Genomic DNA, 14,342 nt, shown 5'->3' on the forward strand with positions numbered 1-14,342 from the left:
CAGGGTGGCCATGTACTGGCACAGGGCCGGGCACAGGGCCTGGCCATGTACTGGCAGAGGGCCTGGCCTTGCACAGCGGTCATTGGGGCAGGGTTCCTGGCTGAAGGAGAGTGAGGAGCTGCTGTGGCCGTTCCTAGCCGAGGGAAGGCTGTGCAGCAATCCTGTGGAGCCGAGCTGTGGAGAGGCGGTGGGCAGCACGCCGTCTGCTGCTCCTGCCAGGCCTTGTCCCAGCGTGTGACCCCGGACAGGGACGGCAGCACCTGCTTCTGCTGAGGGCACATGGAGGACAGGAGGAAGGGCAAATCCCCTCAGCAGCAGGTTGAGTCTGGAAGCATGTTGAGAGCCTGGTGCTGTCACAGCAGCCCAGCCATCCCTGGGGTCTCTGCAGCCCCTGGCCCGGGGCACAAGGGACACACATGGCTGCCAGCCGTGGGTGACAGCAGCCTGCTGCCATCGCAGTCCCCACAGGGACTCCTGCCTGAACCAGCTCTCAGAGACATCCCACCCTGCCTGTGAATCCCTCTGCCGCGGGACAGATTCTCTCATTAGTTGTTTGCCTCCGGGGCTGCAGGTCTCTGCTTTATTTCCAGCCTGAACTGGCTTTGATTTAGGCTCCAGCTGCTGAAAGCATGCCGAAGAGCAGGGAGTGGGCTACGGGGGCATCTCCAGGACCTCCCGCTCCTGGGCAGGGGGCTGCGGGCTCGGTGCCCACGGCAGGGCACTGACCCCAGGGTGCCCAGGCTGTGTGCCCGGCCTCATGGCACGGCCCGGCCTCAGGGCCCCAGCCCGGCCCGGCCTGCCGCCACCGCAGCTCGGCGTCAGCAAACCCGGCTGCAGGAGAGCCCGGCCGCGGGGCTCCGTGCGGGGACAGAGGGAAACATGGCAACGGCAAGGAAATTGCTCTCTCTCAGGATTTCCTCGTCTGCCACCAAACTGCCGCTGAAGCAGGCGGTGGAAAGGAACGGCGAGAGACGCAAAAAGCCTCCAATAAATCCGTGATGCAGAGAGGGGACCCCCTGTAAGGATGAGGGAGAGGCAGGGGGCAGCTGTGGCTGGAGCTGCGCCCTGCCCCGGGCCGGCGCTGCTGCCAGCCAGGTGCGCTCGCTCGGGGCCGGCGGGGCTGTTTGCTCACCGCAGTCACGTCTGTTTGGGTGTCTGCGCCTGCCGGGAGGCGGCTCCGAGCGGCGCAGGCACCCCTCCCGTGGCATCCCTTCCCCTGGCACCCCTTCCCTAGTACCCCTCCCGTGGCATCCCTTCCCCTGGCACCCCTTCCCTAGTACCCCTCCAGTGGCATCCCTTCCCCTGCTACCCCTTCCCTAGTACCCCTCCCGTGGCATCCCTTCCCCCGGCACCCCTTCCCTAGTACCCCTCCCGTGGCATCCCTTCCCCTGCTACCCCTTCCCTAGTACCCCTCCCGTGGCATCCCTTCCCCTGGCACCCCTTCCCTAGTACCCCTCCAGTGGCATCCCTTCCCCTGGCACCCCTTCCCTAGTACCCTCTCCCGTGGCATCCCTTCCCCTGGTACCCCTCCCGTGGTACTCCCTCCCGTGGTACCCCCGGCACCCCCTCCGGTGGCATCCCTTCTTCTGGTACCCCTTCCTCTAGAACCCCTCCCGTGGCATCCCTTCCCTAGTACCCTCTCCCGTGGTACTCCCGGCACCCCCGCCCCTGGCACCCTCTCCCCCGGTACCCCCGCCCCGGTACCCCCTCCCCTGCCCGCCGCAGCCCCCTCCCCGCCGCGGCCCCGCGGCCGCCTCGCAGCGCCGGGCAGAGCTCTCCGCTCTCCGCCGCGCCGGAGAGGAGCGGGAGGAGGAGGAGGAGGCACGGGCGGAGGAGGAGGGAGGTGGTGATAAGGGGTTTGCTGCGTCGCCTCATTTCTGTACCCAGCGCACGGCTCGTGGGGAGTGCGCGGTGCCCGCATCGCTGCCGGAGGGATCCTGCCGCTGCTGCTGCCGCTGCTGCTCCTTCTCCTTCTGCTGCTGCTGCTGCAGTCCCGGCTCGGGAGCTGCTTGTTTACCGGCTGGGAAGAGCTGCGGAGCGAGAGCCGAGCGTGCCGGGCAGGGGAGGCTGCGCTCACCTGTCAGGAGCACAGTGGAAGAGGCTTCCCGAGGCGTCGGCACCCAGGGGCATTCGTGCTTCAGCCCAGTGCCTTCAGCACCGACTGCTTCGGGTCTCTTGTAAGCAAGAAGAGGAAAAAGGATCCAGAAACCCCCTGCAACTGGACAGCCCCTGCTGGAGTCTAACAGGTGTTTGCTGGGATTTGAATGGGGAGGGGACGGGTGGGAAGAAAAGTTAACTGCAGAAATCGGGGCTAGGAGAGATGCGATGATCTTGCACCAAGTGGATGTGCCATGGCTGCACGCAGATAGCGCGTCTGAAGAAGCTTGGAGGGATGTCTTGCGAGTGATCTGCGTGATCTCCGTAGAAACGCTCACCTCTGCCTGCAAACTTTCCCCTGCTAGAAGTTGGGAGGAATAAGAAAGCACCAGAAAGTGGAAAGGGGAGGATCCCAGAGGAACGAAATCTCGAGCTAAACTGTTGCGTGCCGTGCCGGGGCTCTGGTGCTCGCCCCGCCGGTGTGTCCCGGGCCGCCGTGCGAGCGGCGGTGGGTGCCTCGGCCGGGCTGCCTGGCAGCGTCCCCGGCCTTGGGGACGGCCGAGCAGCATGCTGGCCGCGGCCGGGCGGCGACCCCCACGTGCCTGAGCCCGCCGGGCAGCCGGGGCGGTGGCGGCCATGGCCGCAGCCATCGCCAGCTCCCTGATCCGCCAGAAGAGACAAGCCAGGGAGCGGGAGAAGTCCAATGCCTGTAAGTGTGTCAACAGCCCCAGCAAGAGCAAGGGAAGCTGCGACAAGAACAAGTTGAATGTGTTTTCCAGGGTCAAACTCTTTGGCTCCAAGAAAAGGCGAAGAAGGCGACCAGGTTGGCAAGGGTTATGTCTTTGGGGGGTTGGTCGGTTGGTTTGATGCAATGGAAACTGGGACGTGCGTCAGGTGCGGGGAAAGGGGGAAAGGCGTTTCAGGGCTCGTACAATGGATGTGCAGGACCTGGGTACCCCATGGCAGTCCTTTCCCCTGTCGTGTTCATTTGGTTTCTTTGGGTAGCGCACGCTGCTGTGTGTGCCTCACCTGCACACCTGTGTGCACCCAGATAGCTCTAAGTCAGCTGTCTGTCCCTCTGTTACACACATGCAAACACATGGGTGTATTTGTGGGGGAGATGCCAGCGGGGAAGTTCCCACACGCGCATCTCTCTCTTTAATATATAGTTGTATATTAAATAACTTCGTGGTCTGGAGATCTGGTTTTGGTGTCCTGCTTCACAGAATGCCTGTGCCATGCTTTACCTGCTGATTGCAGACAAGGCTTTGTGCTTTTGCTGGCACCTTCCAGAGTTTTGCTTCAGCGCCCTGTGCCTTTCTAGGAATGCCATACCTGCAGCTGCCCTGTGCACACGAGGCTCTCTGGGTCACAGGTGCAAAAGGTCAGGTGTGAAGCCTGAGTCCCTGATCTGAGTGCATTGTTTTGGACGTGGGAGGAGCAAAACCCTCGGGCAATGCTGCCGTGGCTTTGCTGTGCTGGAGCATTGATGCCTGTGCCACTCCACCTGTCTGCCTTGCTCACAGCTTGCCAGTACCTTTGGGATGGATTATGGCTAAAGAGCCAGAGTGAGGGATGGAATAATTTCTGGTCAAAAAAGTTGGTAGATAAGAGTTGTGTGTCCATCAGGACTCTTATCAAAGTTGCTGATAAGATCTAATACACTTAGGCAAACTGTGGTAAGCTTTTGCCTTCACCCCCTGCTAAAATGAAGTGCAGTAGCAGAGCCCCAGTGCCTTTGGTTACAAAGACAAGGAGTCTTATCCAGACTTAGAGTGCTGGAAATGACACACCACATCTTCACAGTGTTTGTCTCTGAAAAGAATGAGATGTTGTGGAGCGAGCTGCAGGGCTGCATGAGCTCCTGACAAACGGAACTGTGTGAAATGACTACAATGCAGATGTCATTGGGATTCAGTGGGCGTAGACCTTTTTTGCAATTACTCCTGATGCTTTAGCCAGATATCTTGAATGGCACACTTGACAGCTTATCCTGCTGTTGTGTACTTTTTGGTCTAGAATGATATGAAACCGTGTGAGATATCTCGCTTTCTAGCTGTGAATGTGAGGATGGTTATGGAAAAAAGAAATCTATGCAAACTATGCGTTGTTTTGATCTTTCTTCTTCTAGTTGATGAGGTAATTACCTCAGCCCTTATGGTAATATTTATTTTGCAGTTCCACACATTGCTGGATTTCAGGGTTTCCCTCTCCATTTTCCATATGTTCATTGAGTAGTTTATCGCTTTGGATGCTCTGTACTCTCTGGAGCAGTGAGGAATAGGGATTTGTTTATTAGAGCTGCAGCAGTTCCTGTGCTAAACGTTTGCTGCTATATATTTAGGCTCTCAACTGTCACTGTGGCTCTTATTAATGCTATTGTAATTGTCTTCTTTTTCCTCTCCATCTAAGAACTCACACCTTTTAAAAAGACTGAATGTACTCTTTGCCAGCTCATTTTTAATCTTAAATGAGATAGGGCTGGGCTCCTGGGGCCAAGCAGTGCTGCTGGAATCTGTATTCACTGGAAGTAGATTTTACTGTGCTACTCACGTTGTAATCGAAAGTGGCATTTAATCATTTTGCCAATTGATTTCATAGACATAAATGTGATCTCAGCCTAAATGAAAAGTGATGCAAAGCTGGTAGCCCTGCTTTTGTTTTGGGTCTTTTTCTTACCTCAGCCTTGAGAAGAAACCTGAAGATTCGTTTTTCACATCCTGCTCGCTTGGAGTGGCACATCAGGATTTCCCATGTTAATCTCACTGTTGTTTCTTTGCAGAGCCTCAGCTTAAAGGTATAGTAACAAAGCTCTACAGCAGGCAAGGATACCACTTGCAGTTGCAAGCAGATGGAACAATTGATGGAACAAAGGAGGAAGACAGTAGTTATAGTAAGTGACACGAGAATAAATGGTGTGTTTGTGCATTGTGGTGTCTCCCTCCCCTGCAGGTCCCCTCAGAGCTGCTGTCCTGGGCTGGCTGAGCGAGTGGCAGCAGCACTAACGCCGTGCTGGCAGCACAGAGTCCTTCAGACCTACTGGGTCTGAGAGAAATACAGATAGAAATCACTTACAGAAATAATGAACCAGAGGAGGTAATGATGACACATGTGACAAACAAAGCAAATGTTATCTCCATGGTAATCCAGAGAAGTTCATTGCTGTCCTTTGGATTTTATTAGATTTTTTTTTTCAGCAGGGAAAATTTGCTCGCCTACTCAGAGCCTGAAATAGAATAACGCTATCTCCACTCTCACACAGGGGCTCATTCAAACATGCCGTGGTATTTCACAAACTGGAACTTCAGCATCACTTTCCACTTCACATTTCCCTATTATTATTATTATTATTATTATTATTATTATTATTATTATTAGTTACCGCTTATAAATTGTACCATCAACTTTCAACTGGCTTTCCCTCAGGTTTTCTGTGAAAAAGCTCTGGACATTTTTACTTGCTGGTTTTGACTGGGTTTTTTTACAACTTTGTGGATTAATAGAAAATGGGAGAAGATGACTAGAGCTCTGATTTGGTGTGTGAAAAATGCTTAAGGATCTCACACAGCTAGACAAAAATATTTCAAGACTGCTAAAATAAGGCAATGTAGGAAACAATGCCCTGCAGAAAGTGTACAAAGGTGCAGGTGGCCAAGCCAAGACTGGCAGAGCTCAGAGAAATGTTTATGTTCATAAATCCAGCTGTAGCCTGCTACCTCTTCCTGTGCAGCTTCATTTCTCTGTCAGCTCATACTGCACAGAGACCTTGGCAACGATCATCTCTCACTTAGGCATTGCTTAGCTGCTCATTAGGAGGATATCCTTATATCCTTATTTAAAACAATGCAAATGTAGTAGGGAGAGAGTAGGATGCAAATTGCTTTGGATTATTTTGTGCTGACACCAGCTGGTCACAATAGGAAGCAATTAATTTTGCTGTCACTTCTTTGCCACCCCTTCTGTCATTTCTGCACACATGAGGGGCATCCCCTAGAAGTGAGGTAACGCCTCCATCCTGCTGTTCCTCCGGGGACTTGCAGGGATGCTCTCTGTGCCTCTGCTGTGGGTCCTGGCAGGGGTCACAGCTGGGGACAGGTCACTCACTGCCCCAGGAGCCAGAGCTGGGCGTGCTGCTGCTCAGGGACAGGGCATAGCAGCAGCTGCTGAGAGGGACAGTCCCATTTTTGGTGCAGTGCCAGCGCCCCTGCCCTTGGAGGCAGCAGCTGGGGCAGGATGTGCTGGCACAGGGCAGAGTGGGCACTGTTCCTACAGGCCAGTTCCCCACAGCCCCTTCCCAAATTCCAGCAGTCTGTGCCACGGCCACTGCTCATCCCACTGGGGTGTGAACCAGCTTCCAGTGTGCCTCAGCCTCGTCCTGCCTCGAAACTGAGCCTGGATGTGTCTGCCAGGGAAATGTGTCCCAGGGCTGGGAGCAGCAGCCAAGCACTCACCCGTGGCTCAGGTGCCAGAGCAGAGCACCCACCTGTGGCTCAGGTGTCACAGCACCCACCCGTGGCTCAGGTGCCAGAGCAGAGCACTCACCTGTGGCTCAGGTGCCAGAGCAGAGCACTCACCTGTGGCTCAGGTGCCAGCCCGCTCGGACAGGAGGGCTCAGCCTTGGCTCTGCCACTGGCCAGTGAAGCACAGCCAGGAATTCCTCATACAGCCCATCCCAGTGGCCCATGGCACCTCTGTCCCATCCCAGTGGCCCATGGCACCTCTGTCCCTGCTGGCCCACCTCTGCCCTCTCCTCAGCTCTTGCTGACAGGTCTGCAGCACTGGTTGCAGTGGAGCCCATACTCAGACCCTTGTGCTGAAAAACCCCAACACCTGCCCTACTTGTAAACGTGCCATTAAGAAATCACCTTCCAAAAGAGACCTGTAGGTTCTGCCTGGGTGCTGAGCTTTAAATCCTCCTCTCCATCCTACTCAGAGATCAGCTGCTGCTTTTTGGGGCTGAACTGCAAAGGACTCGTGTCCAGGGGAATATTTTCTCCCCCCAGTAAACTCAAGCATTTGATAGAATGAATGAAAAATCCTTTTCCCTTACTGAAATCTAAGTTTCTTTTGCCAAAAGCTGCGCAGAACTGGAGGATTTTCTCTGAGTGAAGGGAAAGTGATGGGTTTTGATTTTGAGCTGGAGGTGAGCGTGAGGAGGGTCTGCATGCATGGTTTGTGTTTGTACACTTGCGTCTATGAAAGGGGAAGAAACTCACAGATTTTATGATGCCCTGCATTTATTTGTTAGTTCTGGATATTCCACCTTTCCTGCTGTGCTTGACCATTGTAGGAAGTGCAGCGCTCAAGGGTGCCCTGACTTCAGGGCATTCAATGAGCTCTTGGCATCCCCAAACACAGAATTTAGGATCTATGTTAAATGCTGTCAGGTTGAAATATTTTATTTTACTGAAGTATGACCATTTGGGGATTTTCGGGCTGGGAAAAAAATTATGATGGATCATAATTCTTAGCCGTAATTTTGAAAATAATAAAAATATTTCAAATTCATAATTTGGTTTTAAATTGGCTTTGGACAGTGACCATAAATATCAAACTCCAGCCTGAAGCAGACCAGAGTTTTTCAACCAAGTAATAAATCACTGGAAATGGGAAGTAGTTTGGCATCACTTTGTCCTATCTCTGCATTTCTGCCACAGAGTGGAAGGAGATGCTTTGGGTTATGATAATTTTTTTAACTCCCCTTTATTTTTAATCCTACGTTTTGAACTCAGAGTACTGTATTCAACTCATTATTTCTTGTGTTCAATTTTAACATATCCATGAATCCAAGCAATGGCAGAGCTTTGCTTTTTTCCTTTTTTTTCTTTTTTTTTTCTTTGCCACTTTGCAAACCGGAATCTTCATTTTTTGAAGAGTTGTTTCTGTGCTTATAAATACTGCCACTATTAGCATGTGTACAAGCAGAAATGCAAGCAGAACATTCCAAGCAGCTCAATTTTGAAAGCACAGATTTAGGGGTTGATCTAAAGAATATGCTGCCCTTTCATTTCATTTTGAAGTTATTTAACTCTGTTTTTTCAAACCCATTCTCCTCTAAAAAAGAGGAAAAATTAAACCCCAGTGAGTTATAAGTGGAAACATTTTGAGATGCTAATGATGGTTTTCAACTTTTCTGAATTTCATCTTCTTCCTTCCTTTTGGTCAAAATGTTTACTGACTTTGAAAACAAGTTTTGATTGTCTTGAAAATTTTTTTGTTTGTTTGCTTCTGGATTCATTCTTGCACTTAATGGCGCAAGAAAAGCACCCTAACAAAAGCCAAACAGTGCTCGAGTGCACTGGGCAGAGCCCGGGCTCTGCTCACCAGGCAGGTAAGTTCTGTTAGCTGTCAGCAGTTCCATCTGCAGAGGGAAGGAGAGGCACTGATCCCTCAGATCATTCCTGAGCTCCCGGTGGCAGTTGCTGTCAAAGGACTTGGTGGCAGAAGTGTTGCTCTGTAGCACCCACAGAAATTATTATACGCATAAATAGAGATTTGTACTTGGTTCTGGTAATTCTGGTTTCATTTTCTATCTGATCTGCATACTCCAAAGGATTGATTTTGCTCTCCGTCTCCTTTCTCTCCTAGCTTTGTTTAACCTCATACCTGTGGGTTTACGAGTGGTGGCGATTCAGGGGGTTCAAACAAAATTATATCTGGCAATGAACAGCGAAGGATACCTATATACATCAGTAAGTAAACGTTTTAATTCTGTTCTCTGTGGAATTGTGGCAAACTAATAACTTACTGTTGCAAGGGATCTGCTAATAACCTATAAATGAGAGTTTGGAGCAGAGTCAGTGTGGTGGTGATAGTCTGCTTCTGGTTTATGAATCTTTTCCATCAGGAGCACCTAGGGATGTGTGGATTCACACTGTGGTGCCTTTGAATAATCCTGAAGTGTGAAACATTGCAAACCCCCCAACCGCAGGCAGAAAGGATCCTCTCCCTTGGTCCCTGTGGAGTGACTGGACTGGTCAGAGTGGGGCACTGAGGGGAAGGGACAGCTTGGTGTGTCCCCCACGCACCTCAGCATGGTTTGTGTCTTCCCATGGGATCTGTGTTACTCTAAGTAAAAAGAGTTAGAGAAAGTAATTATATTTTTTTGTTTGGCCAGGATTTTCAAATAGAAATTTTATGGCTTTAGGTAGGTGAGTGAGTAAAGAACAGCTTTATTAGTAGTTTTGATAAGAATGTCTGTTAATAACTTTCAGTGACGTTTCTCACGAGAGCAGACGGTGTTTTTATTAAAAAAAAATTAAATAGACCACTTTTCAATTAAAAACATTTAGCTGAACTATCTTCAGGAGTTTTAATTATACAGATTTAATAGATTTTTCCCAAGGAGGAAAATAGAGGAAAATGTATTCTATTATCTACTACAAATGATTCTCTTCTATAAAAGATTCCCTTAATCCTGATAAAAATTAAGCAAACTTATTCAAATCTCTCATTTATTTTGCAATCCTGACAGCTGGGAGCAGGGGCAGCTTTGCATATTTTTTCTCTTTCTGCCAGAGCAGGAGCAGCTCAGGCCTGGCAGTGCAGGGACAAAGGAACGTTCCAGAGAGCGCTGGGTTTGTGCTCTCAGTGCAGAAATCTCTGCTTTCTGCTGGTGTTTGTGCTTTCCTGCAGAAACCCCCTCTGTCTGGGCAGGGGAGGTGGGCAGGGGATTTACCCTGCAGTGCAGTGCCTGCTCTCTGACACACAGCCCTGAGATGATGAGCATCACTCCCAGTTCCCTGCTGGGAGGAGAAGGGGCACAACGTGGCCCTGATTTCCATGAAGTGCAACGTCTAGCTTGGTATGCATCTTAGGCAGAGCTCTGAGATTCACTTTGGTTGTGATCTTTATTCTTTGCATGGATTAAGGGTAGTTCTTCAGATGGTTATGTTGCCTTGAATCGTGTCTTTCTTGAATCCTTTAATATCTTTGAATTCCATAATTTATGTCATTGCAAAATTAACTGGTGACATCTCTCTGTTTCCCCCTTAGTGGAAATATAAATAATGGTGGTCATTTTTGTTTCCTTATTAGACAACTATATTTTCTTACATTTATTTTTTAATCTTCTTGAACTTGATGGGCTCGACAAGGCTTTAAACAGAATTTTGTTGTGTGGTTTCCCAAATTCGTACTCTTAAATTCTCTTCACAAAGACAAGTGGCCACTTAATTTTGATATACTTTTCTAGGGGAAGTTGTCACCCAAGTTCTCAATAATCCTGGGTTTATCCCCCGCTGCCTTCTGCTTTGGTTGTTCTGTTCTTTGCAATAATCACAACAAACTCTCAGGGGGGAAAAGCAGCTCTTGTCCTTGTCAATGAGCTCAGGGAATGGACAAGGGCTGGTGAGGAGCATCTGCCCCTGCTTCAGGCTGCCAGAAATCCAGCTCCAGCACTATTTTTCAAGTGTTTCTAGCATTTCTTCTGCTGATAATGGTCCTTTCAGCAAGGGATGCAGTCTGACAGTCTGATGCATGGGAAATGAACTCTATATTTTGGGCTGTATTCTTGGTTGATATAAATGAGTCCCAGGAGAGCTCAGCTGATTTATACCAGCTGAACACTCACCTCTTCCAGGAAAGCCACCAGGGAGCCTGGGGAACAGATCTGCTCAAGTAAGTGACATCCATCTACACATCCTGAGGGTTTCAAAGCCCCTGCAGGGATGTGTTCCTGAATGGGATTTGTCAGGAGCAGACAGATGGCAACATGGGATTGATCAAGTGCAAAAGCCCCACAAAACACTGTCAAGTTCCTGAAGCAGGAGAACAGGGGAAATAGAAAGGCACTTCAGTTGTAGATAGCTACAGCAGATAGTTGCACCATTTCCAGAGAGAAATGAAATTAGCATTGGTGAAACAGTTTAATAAGGAGAGAGATCACTGTGGTCTCTACATGCTCACCTGGTTTTGGCTGTGTTGTGAGCCTTGTGTCTGTGCAGAGGGCACCAGGGGTCTGCCCTGCCTCTGAGGCAGCCTGCACTGTGGTTTGCCTCAGCCCCGTGGCTGTGCTGGGGAAGGAGGTGAATCTTCTCCAGGGGGGATCAGTGGTGTATCACAGATCTGCAGAGAGCAGATACCTGGAGCTGGCTGCCACAGTTTATGGATAGTTTGCAGCATCTCTCAGTTAGAGCAAAAGTAGGATCTGTAGGGTAATGATAAAAGCTCCTTGGGGAAGGCAGCAATTCAGCTCAGCAAAAGAAAGATAAACTGTGAAACCAAATATGCAGTTCTCTACATGTGTTATAGGGCACATGGAAGTCCTGGCCTGCAGGGAAGGGAGGTGACCATGTCACATCTCCAGATCACAGAATTCCCATCTGAAATGGTTTCTTTCCTGCAGCCAGTGTCCTCCAAAGTCCATGGCTGTGGTGTGACTGCTCCTCCCAAGCTGAACCCACCCTGAGAGTTTTATTTGGAGCGACCTTGTTAGGAGCTGTTTGGAGGCACATCTCCTGGTGCTTGAGCATCCTCTCCCCGTGCAAACACCATGTTTGATTCATCCCTCACACCAGCGTGGTGCTGCTGCAAGATGACTGAAACCGTGTTCTGGCCTGTGTCTTATGTAACCACACCATGAATCATTTTGTGGTTTAGGGTGGCTTTCATTTCATCTTATTTTTCTTTCTATGAACGACCACATCTTTTACGTGACCTCCATATATGCCCCACTTGGATTTTTCTGGTTTCATCTGCTGTGTATTCATGTGTTTGCTTGTCCTGGACATTGGAAGGCTCTGTTTGGCAGACAGGCAGTGCTGCAGCTGCTGCTCTCTCACTGAGGGGTGCTGGTGTGGCAGAGGAGGCTGCCAGCCATGCAGAGCAGCAGTGGGTGAGGCTCCTCCAGGGGAGGGAGGGTGGAGGTGCAGGGAGTTGGGTGTTCTGCAGAGGCTGAAACAGCCCAAAATACTCCGATTTAAAAACAGCCTGTGAACCTCCTGCCATGCATTTTCCATGAGCCATCATGGTAGAGTTTTTCAAACCATGTAGTGATTGTCAGTGAATTTTCCTATATAACATTTTAAGACAGGTGATTTTGTGCTTGTTTCTCCTGGGTACATTGTCAGAAACAGTATAATTAAATATGTGCTGCTCATTGCACAGTTCTGGCCAGTCTCAGAGCAGTGCAGCTCAGCTTGGGAAGAGGGTTCATTTCCCCTCTTGTTTTGCTGTGGGTTCCTGTGTTCTACCAAAGCATTTCATTTCCCAGTGTCATGGGCAGTTCCTCACAGCTTCTCCCAGGCTGGAGGGAGCCCTTACCTGAGAGTGTCCTGTGTGACAGGGATAGGTCTGCCCATGCCTCATGCAGCCCTCCAGCCCAGCTGTGGGCAATTCAGGGCACTCAGCTGGTAGGATGAGGTGTTTATGTGCCTTTGTTAACTACTATGGGATGAGTACTTTGGATTTAATATTGCTGCAGGACGTGCCTTCCTTTTGCCATTTCTGGTCTGATGTCACTTGGTGCAGAGCTAGCAGGGGTTTAGGGAGCACTTGGGGATAAAACCCTGGGCAGAGCTGTGTGTACAATTTACCCTGAGAGAGCATTCAGCTAACACTGTCCTCTGTATGTAAAGCAAACTGTCATATATACCTTTGGTACCTGCACTGAAAGTAAATATTGTGTGAAGCGTGCACGCTGATGATAGCCAAGAGAACTGAAATGGGATTAAATTCTCAGAGTGATTCAAAAATTGGTTTTGGTGAGTTGAAGAGAAGTTTGTGCATATTTTAATACAGAGCAGTGCAGTGGAGACCTGCTGTAGCTAATGGGAATGGCTGGGGCATTTATAATGAATTACTGGCAAAGAGCATTTTTCCACCTCAGGGAAAATAGCACAGACCAAGACATGGAGGAAATAATCAAAAGCTTCATCTGGTTAAATTTGCATGTCAGTATAAATCATTTTTTACCAGAATGCAGACTACACCTGAATGCAGTTGACTCACTCCAGTGCCAGGGTGGGAGGTGCAAATCCATGTTTTCATGTCCCTGTGCTGGGCAGGGGCTCAGCACAGCTCAGAGGGTGCTGTGTCCCTGCTGTGCTGCCAGCCCTGCCTGCTGCCCTGCCCACAGCCAGGGAGCAGGCCCAGGGCACAGGAGGCTGCCCTGAGGAGGTGCCAGGCACTGCAGGAGCAGCTGAGCTGATGGAAGCTCTCTGAGCCCCCGCCATGGGCACTGCTGCAGGTGCTGCACGCTTGGCTTCAGTGGTGCAGCAGTGCTGCAGCACGGGGCTGGCTGCTGCTGCTGCTTGCACGGGGAGGGGGAGCCTGCTGGGTCCCACTGGGGCACCCAGGCTGTGGTGCTCCTGCCCAGCCTCAGCCTCCAGCAGGGCGTGTGCCCGGCAGGTTCTGGGCTGGGTGTGAGCTGAACTGCCTGCAGTGCAGCTGGAGTGCTGCTCACAGACGTGTCCCAGCTGCTGAAGGGACCTGCAGCCCCTGGCTGAGCCCCCCCAGCCTGTCTGGCCCTGCTCTGAGGTGTGGGACACTGCTGGGCGGGCAGAGGTTCCCTGCAGCACGAGGAAAGCTGTGCTGGTGTCAGTGATGTGGACTGGAGGGATGGTGCCGTTCCTTCAGGGGCTTGTCCCCGTGGCACCAGTGTGAGCCCAGATTTCTGGGGACAGACAGCCTGTCTGCAGCAGGGAAGTGCAGATGGTATAATCCTCCCACGGGAGAATTATTAGGAGATTCAGCAAGCTGCAGGTCTTGAAGCTATTATGCTGCTTTTCTGTACAAGTCATCCCCCAGGCATCTGAAAGCCCCGAGGTGCTGCTGTGCCTCAGCCCTGGCTGCAGGTGCTGGAGCTGAGGCTCCCTGAGGAGCCCGGGCAGGGCAGGGGTGCTCCAGGGCTGTGCCCTGCCCTCATCCTGGCACCCTGGGCAATGCCTCCCCAGCAGAAAGTCCATTGCACTGCTCACTGGGGTCACAGTGACACAGATCTGCCATGATGACAAAAAAAAAGCCTTGGCGGAATTTGGAGTTGGACTCGAGTCTGAGAGCTTCGCACCTTGGATCACACTGATCCCTTTGAACAAGGGGTTTTGGCCCTGGACCAGCAAACAAGGAATCCTGAGTGCCAGGGCTCCCAGGCTGCTCGCAGCTCCTCAGTGTCACACTGCAAAGCAGGTTGGCAGGCAGAGTGGTGAGCAGATAAGGGCTGGAGCTGCAGCTCCTGGATCCACTGGGTTTGTGTGCTCAGATCACCAAAGGACAGCTCACCTTGCTGGGGTTCAGCAGAGCCAAGG

At 51.0% G+C, this 14,342-nt stretch overlaps 1 protein-coding gene across 4 annotated transcripts in view; it reads left to right on the forward strand.

Annotated features, from left to right (window-relative positions):
* The window catches only part of FGF13 (fibroblast growth factor 13), a 185,810-nt gene that overhangs the window by 140,803 nt on the left and 30,665 nt on the right, over nucleotides 1-14,342 (forward strand). For 3 of the 4 annotated variants that reach the window (XM_058813911.1, XM_058813910.1, XM_058813913.1), the window contains 2 exons: nucleotides 4,880-4,990; nucleotides 8,686-8,789. In XM_058813911.1, the coding sequence (XP_058669894.1) occupies nucleotides 4,880-4,990; nucleotides 8,686-8,789 (215 nt within the window). Of the gene's footprint in view, nucleotides 1-2,304; nucleotides 2,921-4,879; nucleotides 4,991-8,685; nucleotides 8,790-14,342 lie in introns of those variants that run through there. The other variant, XM_058813912.1, reaches the window with a different exon arrangement.

Source organism: Ammospiza caudacuta, chromosome 14, assembly GCF_027887145.1.
Source record: "Ammospiza caudacuta isolate bAmmCau1 chromosome 14, bAmmCau1.pri, whole genome shotgun sequence".
NCBI lineage: Eukaryota > Metazoa > Chordata > Aves > Passeriformes > Passerellidae > Ammospiza > Ammospiza caudacuta.